Source organism: Gallus gallus, chromosome 5, assembly GCF_016699485.2.
Source record: "Gallus gallus isolate bGalGal1 chromosome 5, bGalGal1.mat.broiler.GRCg7b, whole genome shotgun sequence".
Lineage (NCBI taxonomy): Eukaryota > Metazoa > Chordata > Aves > Galliformes > Phasianidae > Gallus > Gallus gallus.
This window is the reverse complement of record NC_052536.1, coordinates 35,600,841-35,627,806: the sequence shown is the minus strand read 5'-3', so window position 1 is coordinate 35,627,806 and position 26,966 is coordinate 35,600,841. Positions and strand designations below refer to the sequence as shown.

The 26,966-nt window shown below is 40.2% G+C and overlaps 2 protein-coding genes across 6 annotated transcripts; one reads left to right on the top strand and one right to left on the bottom strand.

Moving 5' to 3' along the window:
• Positions 1-91: 91 nt before the first annotated feature.
• On the top strand, positions 92-14,610 carry PPP2R3C (protein phosphatase 2 regulatory subunit B''gamma). Of its 5 annotated transcripts, XR_001466806.4 has the most exons (15): positions 92-180; positions 575-702; positions 1,909-2,013; positions 2,582-2,694; positions 3,535-3,632; positions 4,471-4,541; positions 5,281-5,413; positions 6,119-6,174; positions 6,248-6,323; positions 6,950-7,086; positions 8,773-8,910; positions 10,023-10,082; positions 10,791-11,191; positions 11,295-11,443; positions 12,390-14,610. XR_001466806.4 is itself a non-coding variant. In XM_421240.8 (13 exons), exons 1-13 carry the CDS (start codon positions 99-101, stop codon positions 10,977-10,979), a joined length of 1,386 nt encoding a protein of 461 aa, XP_421240.4. In that variant the 5' UTR covers positions 92-98; the 3' UTR covers positions 10,980-11,261. The 5 variants fall into 5 exon arrangements, 3 of the variants coding, with proteins under 3 accessions (XP_421240.4, XP_025006850.1, XP_040557886.1); XR_005860502.2 differs by lacking the exon at positions 12,390-14,610 and having other exon boundaries at positions 11,344-12,146; XM_421240.8 differs by lacking the exons at positions 11,295-11,443; positions 12,390-14,610 and having other exon boundaries at positions 10,791-11,261.
• FAM177A1 (family with sequence similarity 177 member A1) lies at positions 12,031-26,748 on the bottom strand. The gene is made up of 5 exons (NM_001031202.2): positions 26,628-26,748; positions 22,961-23,137; positions 16,639-16,705; positions 15,039-15,136; positions 12,031-14,275 (listed from the first exon to the last, which is right to left on the bottom strand). Exons 1-5 carry the CDS (start codon positions 26,712-26,714, stop codon positions 14,063-14,065), a joined length of 642 nt encoding a protein of 213 aa, NP_001026373.2. The 5' UTR covers positions 26,715-26,748; the 3' UTR covers positions 12,031-14,062.
• Between the last annotated feature and the right edge of the window lie 218 nt (positions 26,749-26,966).

The following is a 26,966-nucleotide window of genomic DNA, read 5'->3' as shown; positions in this document are numbered from 1 at the left end:
AGCACGTGACCCGGCGCGGCCTATCAGAGCGCTCCACAGCGCTCCGCTCGTTCCGCCATGTCAAGTGCGGGTCGATCGCGCCGAGCAGCGTACCGCGCATGCGCGGGGCCGCCGTGAGGTGCGGCGGGGCCATGGACTGGAAGCGGAGCCTGAGGAACCGCCTGGCAGCGCGCTGTACCCGTGAGCGCGGGGCCGCGGGGATGTCACTGGGAGCGGGGCGCTTCAGGAGGGGTGGGCGGGAGGGAGCGGTTTCGAGCCGCGACGCAGGGCTTTAAAAAAGAATCTGGCGCTTGTAACGTTGCTTTGTCAGCCGTGACCGCGTCTGTCATACACGCGCCGTCAGAGCGTCGGGCGCGCGCGGCTGCTGGAAGCGGCCCTCGGCACGTACTGAGGTGGGACGCGCAGGTCCTGTGTCTGTGGTGTCTGCAGGAGGCGGGCGTTCCATCCCCTTCCTCCTGTTCTGATCGTTCGTGGGGCTGCGTAAGCCGTACTGCTAATGCTGTTTTTCGAGCACCTCGTTATGTCAGAGCTCTCCTTGGGGTCCGATCTGAAAATCCTTTTCTGTGTTAATTAGCCAAAAAGAGCGAACAGGAACTGAAAGATGAAGAGATGGAGTTGTTCACAAAGTATTACATGGAATGGAAAGGAGGAAGAGCTAGTGTCAATACGTCGTATGCAAACATACCACGATTTTATTACAGGGTAAGCGAGGTGTCCAGGTACATTTAAACAAGAGGCTATTTTATGTGATAGGGGAAAAAAAAAACCTTATTCAAAGGGGCATTTCAGCTCCCGAAGCTGAAGTAGGTTGAGCTCTGAAAGATGCAAATTGTTAAGCATAATTTATCTTTGAGTTTGCATACATGTGAATTTCAGCAGTTTCAAATAGTTACCGAGCACCTTATGGTAGAATATGCGAGTTTCCTAGCTGGACCATAGACTTGGGTGTTTAATAAAGGTAACAAGTCCTGTTTCTCTTTCAGAGATACTTCTTAACCCTGCCCACAACTGTAGCTTGAAACTAGATGATCTCTAAGGTCCCTTCTATTCTAATACATTCTGTGATTCTTGTTTTCACTGTTTTGGCATACTGTTGTTACAAATACATATCTTCCTGTCTCTGTATAGACACAGTAGGCTGTTACTTTGTGGAAAGGGTCGTTGGTCTTGCAGACTAAAGATAGAGCTGTTGCTTGCATCATCGTGGTCAGACAACTTATCTGTGATATAAATCAAATTGGGATGGGGGAGTAAAAGCAAAAGTTTGACACCTTCGGTATTGGTCAGCAGCTGTCTAACCTTGCATCACTCCTTAATCCTCAGGATCATGAGTTTCTGCCAATAGAGTTCTCAAGTACCAATGTTTCAGCTGATGAATACACATGCAGCCATCCATTCTGATAATTCTATACAATTTTGTGTATAAACATCAGCAGAATCTTCACACAAACCATTCTCCCATCTGTTTTTCTGACCAAAATGTGTCTAGTAGATGTTCACACTTGTGAGAGTCAGGCCTACTGTGAAATAGGAAGTGCTGCTCCCTGCTGACTAAAATAACAGTAGTAAAAGTTTAGTGTGCAAGCCCTTCTGTCCCACAACAGTGGGAAAGTGCTAACAAATAAATTGTAGAATAAGGGGTAATTCTCTGTCTCTCATGACAAAGATGCCTTACTTTAAATAAACATGTCAGTATTGAACTAATTGGAGACAGTATGCAACTCTAGAAGTATTCCTGTAGAAGAAACAGGTACTGTGGTAGCATTCCATTAGATAGTTGACTACTTTCTGTCAAGTAAGCAACTTCATCCAAGTGTTTGAGGGGGGGGTGCCTAAAAACGCTTGGTGACTGTGTGGTTTTTCAATAGAACCATTGTACAGAAAATTGAAATGCCACAATTTCTCTAGCTGCCAGCTGAAGATGAAGTCTTGCTTCAAAAGTTAAGAGAAGAATCTAGAGCAGTCTTTCTGCAAAGAAAGAGTAGAGAGCTGCTGGATAATGAAGAGCTTCAGGTAAGAAAAAATTTTCTGTATGGCTTTCAGTGATTTCTGACAAACTTCTTTTCTCCGTGAAGTTTGAGCGTCTCCTGTTAGTCCACAGAATCTTGTCTGATTGGTGAGGTGCTTTGTATTTACACAGGTTGACTTGTTGTGAAGCGCTAGCTAAAGCCATGGTGCTGAATAGTCTAGGGCTGGTAATGTGAGTGTAAAGCTTCCTTGTTATGATGTACCTGAGGAATAAATCAATGGCTTCTGGTTTTCCCACGTGTTCTGACAATTTTCTAGTGGGCTCAGAAGAAGTGATAAGTTCTGTTTATGTATCACTGAGAGAGACTCCAAGGACTGTTGAGCTAACTGCAGTGTGAAGACAAAGAGATGTGGCCCTAGAAATCTCAGTGACATATTTATAACACCAGTTTAGAGTAGTGGAAGTGCTCCTTATTGTTTTGCTGGTTGAAATTATATTGTGTCCCAATTGAGACAGCCTTACATATATTTCCTGCATTTTTTAGATGCTCTTAGGTGCAATGACGTATACAGAGTGATAACTTCTTAATCAAATATGTAAATGTTTTTCAAGAATCTGTGGTTTCTACTGGACAAACATCAGACATCACCGATGATTGGGGAAGAAGCAATGATTAACTATGAGAACTTCTTGAAAGTTGGTGAAAAAGCTGGACCTAAATGCAAGTAAGCATTTCTTTTCTTGTTTATGCTTATTCTGGCCAAGTTTACATGGTGCTGTAACTTTTAACTGCTCAAGTAAATGATGACAGTCTAATGGTGAGAGACTTTATGAAGTTATTGCTGACCTAATCGGTTTACATCATTGCAAAGGTATGTTTCTCTGCATCTCTGCAGGAAATTTTCATAGGTTTGGAAATGAGGATACTGTGTTGTTTGTTTTTAAAGAAGAAATTCTCACCATCATAAACATTTTTAAGTTAGTATGGCTGCTAAACTGCATGCTTTACACTTGAAGAGGGAATCTTGTCTGCAGTGACATTGTCCAGCATTCCCTCATATCTTTTGATGGAACATTTCCTACCAAATATTCTGTGTATGTCATGTGATGAGTATTGCTGTTATACATTCTTGTTGGAGACTGCTGTTGCACACATGGCTTTGTAATTGAGTTTCGGGCAGAAGCAGATTGGTTGTCTGTACTTTATATCAGTGAAGAGGATTGGGAGCTACCAACTGTCTTGTACCACAGAGAAATTAAGTTGAAATAAAATTCAAAATTCACAGACAGTTGAAAAATCTCATGTTTATGAGCATCAAAGGCTGCTGCTGTTTATTGAGTGCACCATTGCTATTTGGTAGGATCCCAATTACACGTGTACTTGCTGTGAATATACTCAATACTTGTCGCTTTTAGTGAATTAGATATTTGAAGACACAGAACACATTCTGTATTGTTAAAAGTGTTAAAAGTCTTTTAGGTTTTCTGCAGGTTTGGAGTACTGGAACTGCATCTGTCAGTGTAGTATAATCGGGTGCACACAAATACCTTTGTTTGTTTTACAGGCAGTTCTTCACAGCAAAGATTTTTGCTAAATTACTCCATAATGATCCTTATGGGAGGATATCTATCATGCAGTTTTTCAATTATGTCATGCGAAAAGGTTAGTTGATGCTTCCTGTTTTAATGAGAAGTTATTTTATTTTTGAGGCTATTTTAAGCTTTGTTAATTAATTGCTGTTCTCATCAACAGCGGTAGAATCCTATCCTTTGATTGCTAGTGCTGTTTTCATAGAGATCTGAGGGTTTTCTTTATTACTGGCAGGTAGGAGTTCACTGTACCCTTGAAGTCCATCAGCTTATTAAATATAATTATATATCAACTTATTATATAGCTTATCTTTCTAATTTTCTTTATTCAGCTGGCATTGTGAAGTACAAAACAGTGAAGTTATGTAACCAGTGTGATCCTAACCGTTGTCCTGTAGATTATCTGATTAACGTGTCTTCTCAATTCAAAAATACATACGTGTGCTATTTAAATTCTGCTGTTGTATTATACATCAGAAGTGAGATGAGGGCAGTTGGGTGGCAGCTGCAGTGCTTCATACTGCACAGTGGGCTGTGACAGTTTAACAGGTAATCTGTATACCACATTGTGCAGCTGTTTTTAATGCATGAAAATAATTCAGTGACAGAGAACAAATATATAGAATTCCATGTACCAGGTGAAACACGGTACCTGCTCAGCCATTTCTCACAGCTGGTTATTATAAGGCAGTCTTGGTCACAGCGTATCCCGTATCACTGCTGACTCTTACAAGCTGAAGAAAGGATTGTGGTTTTTCAGCGGGACTGCTTAAACCTCAGAAAAACAGGAAATCCAGAGGCACGTCACATTAAACAGTGCATCGTGCATTTTAGAATAACTTCAAATTATGGTGAGGCCCCAAAAAACCCCTCCAGGTTTTTTTCCTATAATTCTATTTTCTGTTTTACAGTGTGGCTTCATCAGACAAGGATAGGTCTCAGTTTATATGATGTGGCAGGACAGGGCTACCTCAGAGAATCAGTAAGTACGTTCTTGACCGTGTTGCTGTCTGTGTTAACTCATGTGGTAGAGAATCAGAGAAGGTCCAGATTTCTTCCATTTTTGTGTCACAAAAACAAAATCATATTGTAGATTTGGATGAGGTGTGTTTATTTGGATAAATAGCAGTCTCTGTATGCTTGAAACTTGGTGGTGAGTGCTCCTCGTCCTTCTAACTTATGGGTAGTTCCAAAAAAGAGGTTGCAGATAGCAAGGTTTTATGTGATTGGCTCTTTACTGGCTCTGTTAGGATACAGTAGAAATCACAAAAAAATTATGTCCACAGTGGGTCCAGAGTGGGAGTGAAATTATTCTCCTATTCTGTCAGGAGTGAATACTATAAAATAACTAAGAAGGTTGCAGTTACTGCTGTAATTGAAACAATATAGTAAAGAACACTCAGCAATAGGATAATCCAATTAGGAATTACACACTGGTATTTGAAAAAGTTGCAGTTGAAGTCGTTTATATTTAAATCTGAATATCATATACTTTTTTAACAATTTTTTTTTGCTTGCAAACTGTTTCAGTTGTGGCACCACATGTGCATGTTATGTGTCTGACCTAGCGTTTCTTGCGTGAAGAGATTTGCATTTATGCCTTCACTTATGCTCTTTGCTGCATTGCTGTAGTTTTAAGTCAGAGTGGAGTATAACAAACATATTCTTTAAACAATCATAGTGTTTAAATCTTCTCTGTGTATATTCTCTTAATTCTGCAGGATTTAGAAAACTACATTTTAGAACTCATCCCTACTTTGCCACAACTGGATGGCTTAGAAAAATCTTTTTACTCCTTCTATGTCTGCACAGCAGTTAGAAAGTTCTTCTTCTTTCTGGATCCTCTCAGAACAGGTAGGTCTGTGTTTTTCAGATTCTAAATATATGTATTTTCCACATTAAACAGATGTTTCTACTGAAACTACCTTTGGACTAATGTATTGTTGTCTTTGTAGGCTCCCATTCAGCAGTGTTGTATTTTAATTTTAATCTCCTCTGAAAACATGTGTCTTTATGTGTGTCTGATAGTCTGCTTGCAGTGCTAATTAGTTTTACTGAAAGATCCATCAGTTGTGGTACTCTGTATTACAGAAATTAATATATAAGGCGTTCATAATAGCTAATTCAAATGAATAGAAAGCGTGGTAACTAACAGGGAATTCAGAATGTGTGGCAGAAAGTTAAAGGTACAGCAGCAGATGCTCAGTCTTCCACCTTAGCTTTGTCAGGTCTATAGTTTTGGAAGAAGTGAAAAAGACACTGTTATTCTAATCGTCATTTTAAGCCTGTGCTTTCTTTGTATTAATTTTCATTTTTGCATTTTGTGTTGAACGTTTATGTTTTTATGAAATTTTCTGGCTTTCAAAGTTGCAGAATAACTACCAGAATCAACAAATATTGTTTTGCCATTTTAAAAGCTATTTTTGTTTCATTATTTAATTGTCTGCATTGTCAATTGATTTTTTTTTTCCTTAAGAATAAAAATTTGTTTGTTTGCTACTGAGGTCCATCTAAATGAGATGTGTTGGCTTAAAACACAGTTTCCTTCTCTTTCTACAGGGAAGATAAAGATACAGGACATTTTAGCTTGCAGCTTCCTGGATGACTTACTGGAGGTAAAGATCTCTTAACACATACTACTGTATTTTACTTTACTGCTCCTGAATTCTAACTTTGTATTTCCCTTAGTTAAGGGATGAAGAACTTTCTAAAGAAAGTCAGGAAACAAATTGGTTTTCTGCTCCTTCCGCACTTAGAGTTTATGGTAGGTTCCTTTTATATGTGTACACTTTTTCCTGTACCTTATATGACTTATTCAAATCCCTGGTGTTATTTTTCCTGGCTTTTTTGCTCATTAACTCCTCCTGATAACCAGTCTTTTCAATGCCTCTAGCCATCTTTTCAGTGCATCCTCCTAACTTTCTTTACAGTTTCTGTTCTCCAATGTTGCTTTTTACCTCGGTTTTATTCTTCGACATTTTGTACTTCTTATTGCACAAGGTATAAAATTCCTTCTCTTCTGACAGTTCTGTTCATGCTTTTGCATCACCTTTAGCTCTTTTTTGATCACAACAGTTCCATTAAAAATACTGTTTTTCTCAGGCTTGTGCTCCTTTCTCAGTATAAGCAGCCTTTAATTTTGAGCCCTTACTTTACAGTGGAACTACTAGAAGCTTGCTACTGGAGTTTTGAAACCCCCCTCCTCACCCCCACTGCTTCTGTTGCTCGTTATGGTGATCCATGAATATTTTTGTGGTTCTACCATACTACCACTTAACTAACTTCTATGGTAAAAGTTAATTAAATGTTAAATGTGCTGAATTTTCTTTCTCCATTGAAACCCCTTGTTTCTGGAGGGGTGCTATATTTTGTCATCTGTTTCCTTCCTAGGACAGTACTTAAACCTTGATAAAGATCACAATGGCATGCTCAGCAAAGAAGAGCTGTCCCGGTATGGAACGGGGACGCTGACCAACATATTTCTGGACCGCGTCTTTCAGGAATGCTTAACTTATGATGGAGAAATGGTAATTGCATGATTTTACTCTGTTCACAGTATTGAAGTTTTTACTTATTAAGAAGGGAAATGTCTCACAGTCAGTGTCTTTTTTTTAAAAGAGTAGCTTAAGGTAAAGTAACTTTTGTTGGTCATCGATAGATTAGAAAACAAATTTTGTAGTATCAGGGTGATTACAGTGTAGTTGGAAGACAAGTTTCTTGTTTTGAAAAGCAGAAATGCTACAGAACCCAGGTAGCTCAGGATAAAGCTTCTCTTCCACTTGTACATTCAACACGTAAAGTGTACATTGAAAAAAATGTATGGATGTATCCATGTTTTTAGAGGGCATTTAATTTGTGAGAGAGACGAAGGCAAGTGGCACGCTTGAGACTATCGCAATGTAGCTAATCAGCTAATCTGTATGCTTCTTCATGAAGACAGTAGTGGTTTTTTTTTGTTGTAGGCTTTGCATAGCTGTGAAGTATGAGAAATCTAATCAAATTAGAGTTAAAATGAAAGATATCTATGCTGCTTATTTTGAAAGCTTTATGTAATGTATCGCTACTTCTAATATGTCCGTTTTCAGATGATTAATTACCTCTAAAATGTGCTAAGCTACAGTTTACTATATAGTATTGCTGCTCCCTTAGTAATCTTTTGTAGAATCGCTGAATTGTTGAGCTTAGGAGAAGTCCTCTTAGTTGCCCTTTGTTATACTTGGTTTAGTAGGTCCTTAACTCTTTTGCACTCAGGAGTCCAGAACAGAACCTAACACTCAGATGCAGTCTAACCTGTGATAAGCAGAGAATCATCTTCTTCACTGACTTGCCAGTAAAGCTCTTCCTCTTGCAGCTCAAAATGCTGTTGTTAGCTGCCTTTGCTGCAAGGGCACATTGCTTATGTATGTTCAGCTTTGTTGCCCATCAAGACTCTCAGCTTATTCTATGCAAAGCTACTTTCTGGCTGGTTAGCCCCCAGCATGTGCTGGTGTATGTGGTTATTCCTCCCTATGTGCAGAACTTTGCATTCCCTCTGAACTCAGTGCGATGCCCATTTCTCCAGCCCGATGAGGTCCTTCTGAATGGTAGCAAACCCTCTGATGTTTAAGGTAGACAGGGATGTTACACACACAGGACTGTAGGCTTTCTGTCCTTAATTGTCACAACTGTATCTTGATCAGGAAACCAAAAATCAGTATAAGCAAAAAAGTAAGTAAAATGTAAGAAAGGTACATATCTGTGATGTTTACCAAAGCTTCAACCACACAAATTACCAAACAATTTCTCTGGTCTAAGGATTGTGTTCTTCAGTTGGTCAGATGGTTCACTCTTGGATAAAACTAGGGTTATTACCTCTGAACACTTCTAATTGGTGCTAATGAAAACCATTATGGCTTTTATTAACTGATTAGGTATGTTCAGTGTTCTAAAGACACAATAAACATTTTTTAAAGAATATATAGCCTGTTTAATTTGGATTTATGTTTGGAATACTATTTTACATCTAAAAATGGCAAGATTTCCTCTCCTCAGCAGCCACTGGGAACTAACTTTTCTGTTCATGTTGGTGGCAGCAGCCATTTTCCATTTTATTTTGTCTTTTTCAGAAAATAGACTGATCCCCTACAATGAAATAGCTGCCAATTATAATGTTCCTGCTTGCAAAATCAATTTAGAAAGAAGACTGTAATAAACATGATTGTATCTACTTTTAGGACTATAAAACCTACCTGGACTTTGTACTTGCATTAGAAAACAGAAAGGAGCCTGCAGCTTTGCAATATATTTTCAAACTGCTTGACATTGAGAACAAAGGATACCTGAATGTCTTTTCCCTTAATTATTTCTTTAGGGTAAGTCTCTTTATACAGGTAGGCCATTTTCTGTGTTTATGGTGTTATAGCCTGTGTGCTTCTGCATGCAGATCTGCAGGGAGTCCCTTTAAATTACCAGTACCCACTGGGAAGCCAGTAACTGCCTGTAAGAAGATTTAAAACATTAAAAAATATATTCCAAAACTTGGAAAGAATTCAAAAGGTATTCAGCATTGTTTCTCTGCAGTTGAAATTAACTGTTTTGATTTATTCTAGGAAAAACATTTTTGTTGCTTTAAAAAATAATAATAATAATAAATAAATATATAATGATTACTTGTTAAAATCACTTATGATGGTTCTAGTTGGCTATTGCTCATGCTTTTAGTTTCCACTGTAATCCTAAAATTTGGTACAATAATGGAAAATGCTGAAATGCAGTGATGGCCTGTAAGGCTGTGGGATTTTTCATCCCAGGTAATCATTGCAAAAAGCTTCTCGCTTTTGTCATACTCCATATTACTTGATAGTTTTTAGAATCGTACAGTGGTTTGGGTTGGAAGGGAGCTTTAAGATCATGCAGTCCCAACCCCCCTGCTATAGGCAGGGACACCTCCCTCTAGACCAGGTTGCACAAAGCCCCATCCAGCCTGGCCTTGAGCACTTCTGGGGAGGGGACATCCACAACCTGGGCAACCTGTTCCAGTGTCTCACCACCCTCACAGTAAATAATTTCTTCCTAATATCTAGTCTAAATCTACCAGTGTAAAGCCATTTTCCCTCATCCTGTTGCTACATGCCCTTATAAATGGTCCTTCCCCAAAAAAGGCAATAATGAATTTTCTGATTTTAATATATTCTAATCTTGAGTAATGAGTGATATGAGTGTCTGCATATCCTGTCTTCCGAATGCTCAAATGTTGGTCATAATAAAAGTTGGATTCTTATTATACTAAGAACTGTGGGCTTGGAGATGCACATCACTGGTTGTTCCTTAACTCACCACTGCCTTACGTGTGGAAGAGAACTGATGGCAAACTGTTCTGTGAAAGCCTTGTCACACGGCAATGCACCTTAACAAGTAGAAGCATGTTTAAAAGGTGTCATACAGTGTCAGTATGCACTGCCTATTTCTAACTTTTCTTTTTTAGGCTATTCAGGAACAAATGAAAATCCATGGACAAGAACCAGTTTCTTTTCAGGATGTCAAGGTTGGTATTCTCAAATAGAGTACTACATGAAATATTTGAATAAACATTTTGTAATTTACCTATATATATTGTAGTTTCTAGGTTGACATGTATTTAATTGCAGGGTAGTAGGGGTGAATCTGACTTGTGTGTCTCGTGGATTTGAAAATGTCTTTCTATTCAGCATGTGTTGCATAAGAAAAATCTGGCATTCAACTGTGCTAGTAGTTTCCATATTTAATAGATAAATTGACTATTAATATATACTGCTGTGCCTTACACTTCAAGATAGTTCATATAATTTGGAATCATCTCTCCTTCAGGACCAAGGAAGCATGGAGTTGACTAAAAAACTGTTGCCAATACAATTTTCTTGTACTGCCTACTTACATGAGCAGTTTCGGTACTAAAAGTACAAGCTTCAGTAAAGCTTAACTCACACGGATGAGCTAAGTTTCATGTTGCCATTTGGAGCCCAAAAGCTCCCAGAAAAGCAAGCTCTTATTTGAGTTGTGAGAGCTGAGCACACTGTTCCTATCTGTAGCTGTTATTATGTTTTGTATTTTACATGGTTAGGGACTTAACGGCCTGTTTTGTATATTAGTGTGGATGGCTCTAGTTATCCTAAGGTCATTCTGTATACAGTATAAAGTAACCGTTATACTGCTCATTAATGTGTGAGGGCTCTTCCCCCTCCCACCTCCTAATTTTGACTTTTTTCTTTCACAGGATGAGATCTTTGATATGGTAAAGCCTAAAGATCCTTACAAAATCTCCCTTCAAGATTTAATCAATAGCAGTCAAGGAGACACTGTTACCAGTATTCTAATTGATCTGAATGGGTTCTGGACATATGAGAACAGAGAGGTCCTTGTGGCAAGTGATAATGACAGCGTTGCTGATGCTGATGATACGTGACTTTCAACAGGAGTAAACTGCATCCATTGAGATATCTCTTAACTGATGCCTTCATTAACTACTGGATGCTGGGAACATTATTTAAGTTGATGCCTCTTCCATTTTGCTGCCCTTCCATCTTTATCATCCTCAGGCACGTAAGATAAAATGCAGTATGTAGAAATGAGTTCTGCAGATCCTTTGAAATGAAAACAACAGGTCTTGTTTCAGAGGTAACTATGATCTGTTGTGGTTTTGTTTGGTTTTGTTTTTCAAATAAATGTTTTTGGACTTTTTTCCGTACATACTGAGCCTTTTTTAATTTGAATTTTCTAGAATGTGAATTTATCTTGAAATTAAGGATGTATTTCTTGAATACTCTCAGCACTGGCCTGTATCCACTCAGCCACAGTGTTCTGCATGGCTTTGTCTAAGGACAGCGCTGTTAAGCAGTCTACCCTAAAGGCAAAAATCTTCCATAAGAGGTAAATGACGTAGGCATTTTCCTTCTTTATATGTTTAGCTGTAAGTGCCTAACAGAAGGCTAACTATTCCATCAGTTCAACAGTTAGTTGTTTATCTACTTCTTAAGAGGTTCTTTGACAGAAACAATTGCACTAGATTTAGGTCTGGACAAAACTAATCCAAACACCTGTATAAAGGCTTTTACCACCATAACCTCCTGTGTAAGCATTATAGGGAATTTAACTTAATTATATAGCTGAGCTACAGCAGTAGTTAAAGAATGAGTGTTTTACTGATTTAATAAATTTACATAAGCGTTTCATATTTCAGATGAAGTTAGAAGAGGTACAGGCCAGATATGGTTGTAGTCCTGCACTGTGTTTATCACTTGGAGATAGTGCTGAAAATGTCAAGTTCATTAATACATAATCCATGAAGTTGTAAGGAAATGGGTGGTGTCATGGAGATGCCTTGAGGGTCAGTGCCTGGGTCTTTTGCCAGGATGTGTGACTCAAGGAAAATGGAAGCAGTGAACAAGCAGCACGCCTGTTTGCAGGCATAAAATTTCAACCACCCCACAAATCCCAAGGAAAAGCCACAGCCAACGTTCAGTTCAAAAATTATATTAAATATAAAATAACCAATTAATGCATTTACAGAAAAACTAAACCATTATGAAAGTAACAACTTTCATATGGTTTGCAAAAAAAACAACTGAAGGAAGGATTAAGTTAAGGCACAGTGAGTAATACAGCATATTATACAAAGAAGTTTAACCCCAAGGCAGTGAGAGTATTTCTGATATACCAGACAGCAGGGACAGAAGAAAACAAACACAACTGACATAAATTTCATGGCAGAAAAACAAAGCATCTTTCAGCTCTAAAGTTTTCACTGTTGAGCTAAGTGAGGCTTTCTCTTTGCCACGGTACAAGAACTCCCAATATTTTTCTTTGTATTCCCCAGGTACTGATCCATGCTCTCCCTTGCAGACCTTCAGGGTGGAATGATTTTACACAGCTGTCAGCACCCTCTGTATTACCATTCAAAACAAGGTAAAGAACAGAGCATCAAAACAGATGACCGAATCTTTCTCAGAAGAGGTGCTGTAGTGTAGAAGGGCGCATGAGAGAAGAAAGAATTTACGTTATATGGGATACCAGTTCAGAGAGCTGTCTGAAATACGGAACTGAGCTCTGCAAAGTAATGCCCAAGGATCCTGGCCTGTGCTGTTCCAGCATGCTCCTTGGTTAGCTGGTAGTGGGAATAAGGCTGGGGAAGTATGATGACATCCAACAGAAAAATTCACTGAAGGTTCTTGAAATTTTTGAGTTCTCAAGGACAGAAACAGTTATTCAAATGGCTACTACATATTATAAGCTTTCTGCTCATTCATCTATAAATATTCTGCAAAGGAAGTGACTGGGACACAGTTACTTATTTCCCTGCCTGCAGCAGTGACTCCTGATTGTCCCAATGTAAACCATTCACCTTTTGCAACTTAGAACTAGGATCACAGTCATTGCAATAAAATCCTTTAATTGGTAATTGGGGGCAGTTAAAAACTGGAGTGAAACTGCATTTCACTTAAAAAAGAATGAGTTTTGTTTCAATACTGAAACAAGTTTTTTTGTTTTTCATTTAAAAGACGATACATAGGCCTGGTTCTGTGACTTCCAGTTATTTATGAATTCTGCACTAGGGGGGGAAAGATACCTGCAATAGCACATTCCTTACTCATAACTGAACGTTAAACAAACTGCCTGTTCAGGTTAATTAGGTACACTGATTCAGGTATCGTATGACAAAAAGGAAAAAAAAAAGTTGTAGTTACAGGTTGGTACCATACACAACGTCTACCACATTCACTCTAATTTAGCAAGACTTCAGTTTACTCTCCATGCCAATTCAGAGCATGTAGGGAAGTATTTGAACAGGTGGTTCACTATTAATTCTTGGATCTAGAGGGACAGCATCTTATGCTGACACTAGTTCTGTACTTGATTACAGCACTAAATGGAACGGCTGAGCAGTATCAGCTTCCAGCAGTGCTGCTACTAGTACCTATGTACTCGGGGATGTTTATAGGCTCCTTTAAAGTTAAGAGTAACAATAAAGTGTTTCATTGGGCCCTTAAATCTAATTAACGTTAAATCTAACATCTCTTGTGTCAGTAACAGAAAGATACATGCACACAGTAGTGACAACAAATAGGGGAATTCAGAAGCTACTCTGACTTGTGAGTTAGAGGATATTGATTCCTACTAATCTATTCATAGAGAGCCAAGTTGCAAACAGTGTACAAATCAGAAATAGGTGTTTAGAAGTAGCAAAGAGCACTACATCTGCAATCCACAGTGCCAGACAAGAATTTAAATGTTTTACTTGCTTTACAAGAAATTCAATTTTAGACCAAATGTTTGTAGTACAATTTTCATTTTAACTGAAGTGCCAATTTGGCAGAATGCCTCAGCCTTTATTAGACTGACAGAATGAAGAGATATCACTTAGCTCTCTCCTGATCAATAAGAATGCTAAAAGTTGTATTACACTGAACAAATATAATCCTATTTTTCTGCTTGTAGCCAGACTGTGACACCTGACACTCTCTATTTCCTACAGTATACAGAGCTTTTCACTTAAGTAGGGACAGAAACTACATCTTGTTTATTTTCCACAACAGACTGGCAATCTCCCTCATTTTCGAAGTTTACATTCACAAAGGAAGTACTTGTTGTTGCTTCAGGCTGCTCTGTTTGGACAGGAGCCTCAGCCTGTGGCTTGTTCTGCTGCTCCTGATGCTGTCTTTCTGCTTCTTCTGACATCCTGTTTTCCTGTTCCTCCTCTTCTTCCTAAAATAAACAGCCAGGTTCATAAGCTGCTGTTTCCTTGAAGTAAATAAGGCTTATATTCTGTAAGAACATATCAGTTCCCATTACAAGACACAAATATTTGTTCTGCTTAATAACAGTCACTAGCTTATTGTAATTCCACTAGCTTATTGTAATTGTGAAATTACACTTCCGAAAAGTAAAGGGTTAAACTGTGTCCCACCAACACAGAAAAAATGATGTGTCTAGATAAGCAGTCTTTAGTGAACAGTAGTGATAGATTTACTTTCTATGAAGCATTTCAATGCTATTTTAATAATAAAAAAGCTATTAAAATAAGTGTTAAAAGTGTTAAAGGTACTGGCTACCTAGCATTCATTTTCAGTCACAGTTTGGAATAAATGGTAACGTAACGTTCAATCTGCCCTTGAATTCAGAGTTGAAAAGTACACCTACTTTAACTGAGTAAAGTGAGGCAGCTGCCTCCTTCGAGTGTTCCTTTCAACTTTCTTACACTTTTGACTTTAAAATGTGTTGTAGAAGAGAAGCAAGCAGAGCAGTGGTCAGGACCCAACCAATTCTAAGACCGACAATCTGATGAGAAAATGCTCGTGGATAAGCAAACATAAATCACGTGTCAGGTGAAAACTGAAGGTGAGCTGAAACAGAGGTTCCGAAACTTCATTTCAGTAATCAAAGTAGGAGTACAGATTTTATTTTTGAAAATGTCAGGGAAGATAAGTAGGGAGAAAAAAAGTTTAAGAGCCCAATCTCACACACATACCTCTTTCTTCATTCTGTAATACTCATCGATGGCATACTGGTATTTTGGAGTGCTTATTCCCAAAACAGATGCAATCTTTTCCCCAAGGAAATCACACACTGAAAACAAATAGAAGTTTATAAATGATTAATATGTAGAAGAAAGTTATTGAACACAGTTCCACTGTAAAAGGCGTCAATTTTCCTGAATGGTTTTCCATCACTGTACATCACTCAGAAGAGAAAATCTGCTACGCTAAGCTACTTGTGTATAGATCTTAGCTTAATATATTAATAACTGCTCTTTAAGAAAGAGAATGAACAAAAAAAGAATATGGAAATTAATGAAAACCTTGATAGTAGTAGTGTTTGCATTCTAACGGATTTAGCTTTGCATCCAGGTTTGTTTTGCTAGGGCATCCATTAAAAGTTAAGCTTTTAACTGAAATTTAACTGAAAATTAGATAAAAACATATGGCTACCAACTACAGCGGCCCTTCAGTCTAACGATACCAGAAAATGAAAGTTATTTAGCACAGGTGGGCTTGCGTCAGTTGGTTGCTTTATCAAGATGATGGTTAAAGCACTATTGCTTCAATAAAAGCAAACAAGAAATTAAATATATTGCACTTCAAATTACAAATCTGCCCTTAGGATGTAAGTAAGTTACTCAGTCATCCTCAGTGAAAACAGAAGTCATCAACTGAATGGTTCTGTGAGTGTACAGTCATTTTATAGATAACCTTACAGACAGAGCTCTCTCAAAAGATCAGTTCAAATGGCAAACACAGAAGGCAAAACTTGGGAGGGAAGAAGGAAGCATCTAACAGTCCATAAACCCATAAAACACTTCTGAAAAAAAAAAAAAAAAGGAGAGTGATATCTACTTTTGTGAATGAAGAAGAGATATGGCAATGAACAGGATTGTAGTGTAAAGTGTTTCTAAAAATAATAGTTTAATCAATAGATGGATTGGACAGACTGCCAATAGTCCTTTAAATACAATCAGGCTGTACAGTGATGAAAATCCCACAAATATTTGTCAATATACAATACAAAATACTTCACATGTTGGGAAGAACACAGACTAGGACAAGCATACTAAAAACTTAGCAAATCTTTATGAGGTCCACAGGTCAAAGAAGCTTCTGTGTAGGGAGTTTAAGACTCTGGACAGTAAGTCCTATTTTTGTCTATCTTGCAACCTCAGCAGTCTGTTGAAAAGTACAAGACTAGGTATACTCTTAGGATACTTGCCAGTTGTTTTAGTAAATTCTGATGATTTAGTTAGGTGAAAAATTCTTTCCAAATAACATCACTCAAAATGGTTCCATAAAAGACTTAATAGGAAGCTGATACGCTCCCTTGCCAGCATCGCCATAACTCCATATGGAGACAAATAGAAAAATGGAAGTGTTCAGCAGAAGGATTCATGCTTCATACAACAGTTGTTGATTGAAAATAAATAAATAAATAACATGACTGCCTAAAGCAAGGGGAAAACACCACAATCTCATTCATACTTTTGAAAATGACCAGTAGACTGCAAAGTTTATTTACAGTCTGTCAGAGTGACTCAATATTCTTCCACGTGTTTAACTAAGAATTAAGTGAATCAGTACCTGATAAGGTCGATGTGGCAACTCTCAGCATATGAAACCATAAGTAGGGTCCCCACGTGAGCGTTGTCTGTAACAACAAAAAGTACCAACGTGTATGGCTATATGTTAAAGATACATAGTAGGACATGCAAATGCTCAAATAGATCTGGAACAAAATCTGCAGTGGCACCTATTTGCAGCTACCACAATATTTTTGCTTTATGGTAAGTATAGACCAGGCATACCTGAAGCAGGATGTCACTACAAGATATAAAAAATAACCATGCTTTACATCTGGGAACATTAATTTCACCATTTTTTGTTTCCTGCTCCCAGACTTAGGAAGCAACAAGCATCCAGCTCAATCCCCAAATACTTCCTATAACTATAAGGACCTTTTCATTATGTTGTGAATTCTGTCAGACCAAGCAGAGAACTGGGCTAACCAGATACTCTCTGATGATAATAATGAGAGAACAGCAAAAGGGCTGTGAGGAAAAAGATGGGGTTCCGCCATTTGTGTAAGAGCAGCTGGAGTTCATGGAGCTCTGCCTGGGCTTGGATAAGGGCCAGCTGAGAGCTTACAGGCAAGGATTAAATCGCTATGGGTGACAGTGTAGCATGTGGATGCTATAGGGCAAATGACCAGGAAGAGCAAATTTTTGAGGCCTGCTACACACAGCTAGAAACAGTCTCAATGGTGACTTCCATCACCATAAAACCTGCTGGAGGAACAACACAGCAGGGCATAAACCCAGCATGGTCCTGACCACTGTTTCTTGACACAAGAAGAGGTGCTCTGGACCTCATGTTCACCAACGAGGAAAGCCTCACTGGGGATAGGTAGGGTTGGGGCAGCCTTGCTTGCAGTGACCACGAGATGGTGAAGTTCAGAATGCTGAGAGGAAGGAGCCAAGCAAAAAGCAAAATCATAACTCTGGGCTTCAGGAGAACACACTAGGCAACAGGAAGTTCCTCTGTAAATACGTAAGGGGCAAGAAGACGACGCAGGCTTACTGCAGAAGGGGGCAGAGGCTCTGATGACACAAGACATGGAAAAGTCTGTGGTTGTGAAAACTGCATTCATCCCACATTTCCTTGTAAGACTGGACTTCAGAAATCTAAAGGACAAGAGCAAGGTGTGGTGTAAGAAAGACAGTACAAGAGGATCTGCTTCCAGAATACTTAAGCAAACTGGACACAGATAAGTTTGCAAACCCTAACGGGATGTACAATTACTAAGATGGTGAAGGGACTGGATCATCTTCCACATGAAGGAAGGATGAGAGAGGTGGGGCTGTTCAGCACTGAGAAGACAAGACTCTGGGGAAATCTCATCCGCGAGTACAATCTGTCAAGCAAGAAGCTCAAGCTGGCAGGCAGAAGTAAAACAGATGCTACGTATTTTTGGCAATGGATATGGAAAATGTCCTGCCAAGGTAAATGTGTAAGCAAAACCAGCTGCTATCCTACTTATACAAAAGCACCTCCAGCTTGTTGATTACGTACGCAGTTGGCAGACAAGCTACCGACAATCATTTCTCAGTTTGTTCGGTTGAAGAACTCAAAAAAAGTGCTGGAAAAGCTCCTTGCCCCAGGTGCAAATAACAGCATTGACAAGCCTTTGTACAATCCTTCATAACGAGGTGACAAGGTCAGAAAGCACTCACACAGCGCACAGAACAAACAAAAGCCTGCTGTGCAGCAGTAAGTAAGAAGCTACAGGAGCCCCTTTAACATTTAAGGATAAAAAGAGAAGCTGAGCTTCGATGTGACAGAAGTAAATCAGACACAGAATATTCTAATGTCCTACTGCAGTACCACAAACATTAAATTTGAGTCTCTGCAGGCACAGAGATGCTTTATTTCCACTATTTCCCCACCACAATTAAAGAACAGTTTGCTATGTTAGAAGTAATTGTAAGTTCAACTTTGTACAAACCTCTGCTTCCTACAACGTGCCTCTGGCCTAGCTAGATACTTCTTCACTCAGTCCAATACTTTTGTGTTAGCTCTGATAGTTTAAAAAAGGAACATTCTTTCAAGTCTCTCAAAAGGCAATACAAAGCCAGAAGAAACCACGTAATGAAGATTCAACAGTAAAATGAAATGCCTTGGAGAGTAAACACCACTGAGAACAAGCAGGAACACGTGAACACATCCGGGAGAAATAACTCTCCTCTGTTTGTTCTTTTTTCCTTACTTCCTCAGGGTGAGTTGGGGCAGCTTCTGACAGAACCTCAGATACCTAAGCAAGAAAGCCAAATATGAGGTGAGAAGTGGTACTGGAGAGAACAAGAACCTTATGGGTGAAAAGAACATCAATGTTATGCAAAAGCTGAATACAAATTAATAGTACTATATGAAGTGTCTTTGATTTATTGAATGACACTGGAAAATGGTACCAAAGTCAGGTCTTACAGTACCAAAGTCAGTTCAGTAAGAACTGCACACCCTGATGTTATGTATCTTCTTTGTCCAGAGAAGCCTTAATGTTCTGTGTAATCAAAACAAGGACAGATAATACTGTATTTCTTGAATGGAATGCAGGACACTAGTTTAATATGAGGGAACAGTATTTCTTCTACCATCATTCTCTTAAGTATATGTTTCTACAATTCTTAACTGTACTATTTTGCTATCATGATATAATTTTGTTTTTTAAAATTAAAAATATAATGGTTATTTGTAATTTAAAATCAAGTGTAAAACATCCTAATGCACAATTCTAATCTAAAACTCAGCTGCAGTATGATCTGTCCAAGTCCACGTACAGAAGGTGTTAGCACACTGCATTTTAGGTAGGAATTAACATAATGAATTCACCCACTGATAAAACCAAGAGGGCTATGATTCAGCAACAGAACATGATATTGCTCCCTAGTATAGTGCTGCCTAAGGGAGCAGACACACTCTGCTGAACTTCTGAATGTGCCCTATAAACAATCCACATCCATATTTCTTTTGCCAGATTTCAGTCCCTAATAACACTTTTTGAGCTTGTAGATTGTAGGTTTGTCACTTTGTTTTTTGTTGGGTTGGCTTTGTTTGCTTTGTTTTGTTGGGGTTTTTCCTGTTTGGTTGGGTTTTTTTTGTTTGTTTGTTTGCAGTGAGTGTGTGTTTTTCCTCAGAGAAAATGGCCAAATGAGTTGAAGAATCATTTACGGATTTAGGAAAAAGCAAATTGTGTTCTATGAGTTAAATATTGCCAAACAGATACTTTTCCATTGTTTACTGTGTCAAGACGCAAGTTTAATGAGCTTAATTACTGATTGACTAATGACTGGTATAACAAGTCCTTCAGTGAACACAGCAGGTAGAACTGCTATCACAAGACGATGAAAACAAGATTGAGGAGCATCAAAAAAAGCATTTATTGTGTGATGAATAGCAGTTTTTTGGTCATTGACTGATTTTCCTCCCTCGTTGCCAAATTCTTAAAATAAAATTAGACCTTCCGAGTTCTCAATAGCATAAAATAATGCTTTTTTGCTATATGAAGTTCAGCTCATTTTAACTGGGAGATATCGGAATCATCTTCCTGTAAGAGTATCTTTCAGTCTTTCCAACAAAATGAATCTGTTCTCCAGCTCTACTGCTGAAATGTTCTCAAGGGGAACACTAAGGTTACAATCAACGTCTATATAATTGCTCTGCAAAGGCGTTTCTGCCTACTCACCTAATAGGTGAAGGCAACACAGTGACAATCCAGGGACAGGCAGAAAGATTACCTTCTGGGACTGGTTAGAGGAAGGTTGTGGTGGACAGAATTAAAGGAGATTTACAATATTTTAAAATTAGTTTTGGATAGAAGGTTCAGTTATGAACAAAGCATTTACGAACACCGAAGAGGCAAAGGAGAACACTAATGATAAATAATGTTATCTTAAAAAAAGAGATCAGAAAAATGTAGTAAGTGTGCCCTGTGCTTTGGATTCAACTCCCTCTTAAAAAACACAGCAGACTGGACACTGATCCAGAAACAGCAATGAACTGAACGATGACTTACAGAAGTGTCGGAATCACTGCTTCAAAGCAAATCTTAAGACTCAATATTTTATAGTTATTTGTTTTGGGTGGCATCAGCCCATCACACTGAGTTCTTTAGTTGTCCTATTATCAGAACACATACATGTTACTTTGCTTAGTACGAAAGACATTGCCATTGTCTGCTTAGCTCTGCAGCGTAACTAAACCAAGGCATAGTTACTGAAGAAGTTTCTTTACAACACAGCAAAATATTTGTTTCTCTTAAGAGTTCAGTTTAAACTCTTAAGTTTAAACTCACTCAGAACCTGCTACTATGCCAATACCAGCTGAGCTTTGAATTTTCATGATTTAAAGTTTCTATTCCAAATATTATGTGCTTTTTCTAAAAATAAATTGGTCCAGGAACAGCTATTATTTGCAACATACATTTTAGTATCCCAACCGAGATAACAAGTTTTAGACATGCTGGTCCCAGCAAACTGACTACTTAATTGCTTTTATAGAAATCCTACAATAAAAACATTTTGAAGGCAGCTGTTGGCTAAAACATCAAAGCTCAGCTTGGACTAACATTTCTGCAATTCAGTGGCTCAGTTGGGATACGCGAAGCATTCAGCAGATAAGGTAAACTTCACTTAATGGCAACCCTTGGTCTAATCAAGTTTATTCTGCCAAGGTAAAAAGCAATGCTTAATGGGGCATACTGTGCTCCACAATAAAGTATTCTGCTTTAGAAGGTTCTTTTATTATTTAAAAAAAAAGTAATAACAATTAAATATTTCATAAACTATAGTGGAATAAAGCAATTTTAACTGTACCATACAATTTGCTTTTTGGTATTCAGAATAAAATTCGTATTAGGAAAGCAGGAGTATGATCCCACAAACTCCTGGCAGTTGTGAATATTTGAGGACTTTTTAGTCAAGTGTCCATTTGTACAGCAGTGTGTACTTCTCTGGCCTCATGACACACGTATCAAGTCCTGCAAGCCTCCCATTATGCTAATGCAGTGAAATTGTTCTACTGAGAGGAAATGACAGAGAAATTACACAGATCGAGTCCCCTGCTAATTATAATTGAAAAAAATAATCTCTGTACGTATCTATGGATATCTGACAGAGCCCTCATTGTGTGGTACAGATCTGAGTCTGAAGATCCATTAATGTTGCAGTAATATTCAGTAAGTTTCACAGTTCCTGCACTTCTGGAGTAAACCCTTAGGGGGAATTAAAAAAAAACAACAACAACAAAAATACCCAACCCAACGATGTAGCTTAACAGCTATCATTTTCCAATTGTTTATAAGTTAAATATATTTATTTTCAATGATTATGCTTTAATTAACGTGTAAACTCGACATGCATTTTTATACTGATACACCTGCTCTCAGGCTAATGTTACTTTTCTTTGTATATAAGAAAGAGGTACCAATATCATCGGTCCATCTGAGTCTGAATGCAACAGCTTTATACATGAATTCCCATGGAGCCCCGGTCGTATGGAGCCTCATACTCCCATAGCAGCTCAATCCTCAAACTATTACTTTTTCTGCAAGCTAAATTAATTTTACGGAGGGAATAAAGGAGAACTGATTGACAGTCCTTCACAAAGCAAACCCCTTGTGGCCACACCACTTCTTCAGAAGAGAAAGAAAGAAAAGAAAGTCAAACTCTTCACTGAAATCCCTCCCTTTTGCATCCCTGGGAAGGATGAACACACAAATAAATACAGCAGCTAGTCATGCAGTAATTAGCAAGCTTTAAACACAGCATTTCTTAATTGTGGATTCCCAAGCCATGGTGCATAAGTCACTTCACCAGCAATGCTTATGTCAGGTAGAAAACACCACCAGTTTCTGTGTGTGCAGAGACTCTTATCTGAAGCATAAGAACAAGCAGCTCTAAACAGGCATTTGCCTCCAAAGCACAGGCAGGCTGGCTGCTGCACAAAGCAGCAACCCCCAGCCAATTGACAGTACTCAGCACATGGGGAAAGATCCAGCTGATTTCCAGGACCTCACTTCAAGCTCAGTCCAGGCAAGCAAGGCCAGAGAAGGCCAGGAATGAAGTCCCACAGACAGGCAGGGAACGGGACTGTAGACTCAATTTATGGGAAGACAGAACTGTAGGAGGGTAGAGAAGAAATAGTTGGGATACCAGTCTGTGGGGTTGTCATAAAAGAAACACAAGACTGGGGATGTGGCAAATACTTCTAAGATTTCTCATTGCCTAAAGCCAATTGAATTAACTGAGTCTTTTATACACCATATCAAATTTGTGACATCAAAACTAAAGGAAAAAACACAAGTGGCTATCCAATAAGCCAGTAAGCAGAAACGTATCAAGATACTTACAGGATCTACAGGAGGCAGCAGGTCTTTTTTCTCTTGTTCATCTTCCTCTTCATCTGTGCTATATTCTTCCATTGTTTCTCCACTTGCAAAGTGAATAACCCTCCTTGGAACTTTCTTCTTCTTTCCTATGACACCCAGCTCCACATTCTCAAAGCCTCTATCTCCATTTGCAAGTTGCTACATAGAAGAAAAAAATAAGTTACCTCACGTACACTTCTATGCAGTAAGCTGAAAAACTGGACTTTTCCCTTCCAAAACTTCATGATGTGTTTAAGAATTTTAAGTTGTTTAGTATACATCAGCAATCACCATTAGTACGAGGGATCATGAAAAAAAGCACATTTAATTTAGCATGTAAGGATGGATGAAAAAGAGAAGTGTGGGTTTGTTCTTCCAGCTGCTGAATACTACAGTGCAGTCTTCAAGTCTAAGAAAAAGCACTGGGAAAGCTTTACTTCTGGTTCAAAGGCCAGTCCATAATTCTTCAGGGTAACAATTCACGTGGACAGAGAATTTTAGTAAGTTTTGTATTGTATCCATCAAAAGAGAACCTTCATTTTGGCAGAGCACTTAAATACTACTGCAACAAATGCAAAAGGTGTTTTGAAGGCACTGCTGTTATACAGAGAAGGACACAGAAGACAGGAAATGTTAACCAGTTGCTTTTAATGTACCATGCAGGTTTTTAAAAAGCACACAGGCGCGTGTACTGTAGAAGTGTACCATAAAGAACTGAGGGAAGGAAACGTATGCATGCATACATAGAACTAAGTTCGCGTAAAATGAACACACTCCAATTTTTGACTACCTGCCTATATGACCTTAGCAGCCTTCACAGACCAAAATATTGGTAAAAATGTGCATTTTTAACACACAGTTGTAGGATTATCCTTAATCCTAAACACAGTATCGCTCTTCCTGCCACTTACGCTGCGTTCAGTAGGAAAACCAATGGGGACAGTGCAGTGAGACAGGTGAAAGTAGGGGGGCAGAACTGCCTACTTCATTCCAGGCAACAGATTTATCTCATGCCCACAGAAGAGGGTGGGAATACACCAATCACATGCTATCCCTGACAACGTGGAGAGGGAGTACACACTTTCATCATCCCTTCTAGCCCTCACATTGCAGCTGCAGAAAACTGCAAGTCATTTTGGCTTCCTGCAGTGTTTCTTTAGCTACCGTGGCGCATTGTGTGTGTGTTTCTGGAGGAACAAAGCAGAATGAAGTGGCAGACTGAAGTTTTCAGTGGTATAACCTAGCTGAAACGGCATTACATTTCCATGCAGAAGCACAAAGCTGACAGCCCTGGGGCCTCGTGGACTCTCTCTGTTGAGTTTCAGTCCTGGAAACTGCAGGAGTAGAACAGCGAAGCTACAGAAATGAGTGCTGAAACAGTGGAACAGCCTGAGCACAGGGAGCGTCCCTCGTGCCGCTGCGAGGGCAGGCACCCCTCACTGCAAGTTGCTTCTGTGTTTTTTGGAGCACAGAGCACTACAGAATTGGCCTCTTACAAAAATTTCACACTTGTCCCTTGGCACAGTACAATGATTCCATTTTTCCTGGTTAGTCACAGTACTGAAGAGCACAATTTCTTATGGCTATTTATTGTGATCAATAACAGTGAGCCTCACTACAAGCTCCTAGAAACCCTTCTGCTGATTTTGATTCATTTAACTCAAACACTTCAAATATCTCTTAGCTTAGAAAAGTAGCGCAGTACATTTTTAAAATGTGAAAGCAAGCTTTAATTCTCTGGCTATGGAAACCGTACACTTCTCAGTGCATCCCATACCCCTCTTACACTACGTATGGAATGGAGCTCAGCACAGTTGGTGCTGGTACAACATTTTGAACAAATGCAGTCAATACAAAAAAAAATACAACAAAAAAGAGCCATCAAGGAACAATGAAACATTTCCCTTGGTGATCTGCTCCAGAGACCTACATTTATTGAATAAAATAAAACACATCAGCTGCCGCTTTGATTATTACATGGGCAGCAAACCTAGACGTGTTTCCAGTCATCACTGTGGCATTTTGTCCTTTTAATTTTCACGTGCACAACACCAAGAAGAGCCACCTCTCGCAGCTGCAAGCAGAAGCCCAGCATCAGTACATTTCATTTCCCTTCCCAACAGGGTCTGCTCAGAAATGTGGCAATACAGATCTAATCTATAATTACCACCCAGACTCACTTTATAGCAAGACACAGCAGTATCTTCAGTTTGAGGCCTCACACATTTACCTTTTTTCCAACACAGGGAGCTGTCATGCAGATCACCCCTCATGGGCACAGCTCTGGTCAGGTTGCCATCTCGTTTTCTTCCACAGGCCTATCCCCACCACCACATTACACAGGTCCTGAAGGCCCCAGCACAAGGCATAACAAATAAATGCTATACAAGCATTTACTTTGGCTTCCATACTGTCGGCTATTAAACATGAGGCTAGTTATCTTTGTGCTTTCTGCTTCAGCTTTAGTAGTGAAGATGCTCTGTGAAGTCTGTCAAGCTGTTTCCTTTTCCTTTCAAATGCCCCCTTAGAATTGTAATTCACTTTATGACCCTCACACATCTCCCCTGTTGGAAGGTTACATCCCAAAGTGCTGTTCCTCATTACTCCTTTCACCTCCCTCTCACCTCAGTTTTTGGCAGAAGCACTCAGAGTAGGAAGCACTTCAGCTGTGCTGGTACAATGCCCAGCACCGTGGAATTCCAGCCCACAATCAAAATGCCTCAACAAATAAACTACGATTAAGGATGAAATGTGTCAGGACACCTGCGGCTGGCGGCGCCCAGCACAGCTAACGCAGGGCAATGCAACAACCTCAACCTTCACTGAGGAGAGGAAAAGGAAAAGCAAATGACAAAGAGGAGAACAGACCACTCACTTTGTCATCCTCCAGTCTGTCAGAACCTGGGATCACGTACTGAGTTTTTGATCCAAAACACCACACCCGTGCTGCCCACACTCCCGCAGAAGGATGAGTAATTAGTCAGTTCACAAAGAGCTGCTGGCCCGACGCCGCTGGTCGCTGGGAGGCTGTAATACTAATCAAGGCACAGTCCTGCCCGTGCTATCCTGCCTGCTTGCATTTGTATTATTTTTATTTTCGGTGCATTCTCCTTAACTTTCTACCCCGTGTTTCAAGCGAAATTAAACCGCACGAGTCTTCCGCGAGCAGAAGACGACAAAGTGAGGGTTGGGAGAGCAGAGCTGTGAGAAGCCCTCGGAACCGCAAGCCTCGGGACGGCAGCGCACAGCCAAGGCGCGGCACGGGAGCACCGAGCGCACAGCCTGAGCCGCCGCCGGAGACTTCAGCCGGGCGGGTGAGCGCCCTGCAGGTCAAAATCCGCCCGAGACCCGGTGTCGCATGCGCCCGAGGCAGGGATCTCTGACACCTCGGCTCCGCCACTGACACGCTGGCTGGAAGCGGAAAGCCGCCCTGATGCAATATTTATCAAGCGATTTGTAAGGCGCTGCTCGCCCGTGAAACAGAAGACGCCTGCGCTGCAGGCTGTAACTACAGCGCACTGAAGGGCAGAGCGGCTCCGGCTGCTGCCCACACGACCACCGGCCCTCCCGCTGGGCTCGGCCACGCACGCCGCGGCCCCGCCCGAGCCTCCCCGGCCTCTCCCCGCCGAGCTCCGGTGGTCCCGCTCACCTGCTCGGGCTCCATGGCGCAGGCGGCGGCCGCGGGGCCGGTGGCGGGCGCGCAGTAGAGGGTGATGGCGGACAACCCTTGCTCCATCCTCCCGCCCGCCGCGGCGCCGGGGGAGGGCGGCAGCGGCCCGCGGCGGCCCAGGGAGGCGAGCAACCGGGCGGCGCCGCCCGTCACACCGCCCGGCGGGGCGGGGCGCTGAGAGAGGGCCACTGGGGCCTGGTGGGCCCCGCAGTGCTCCCGTCCATAGGCCGCTGCCCGGGAAAGGGGGAAACGCGTGTGGTCTGGGCGCCTTCGCGAGCCCCACCTCAGGCATTGCGTCCTCCAGTTGCGGCAGTCAGA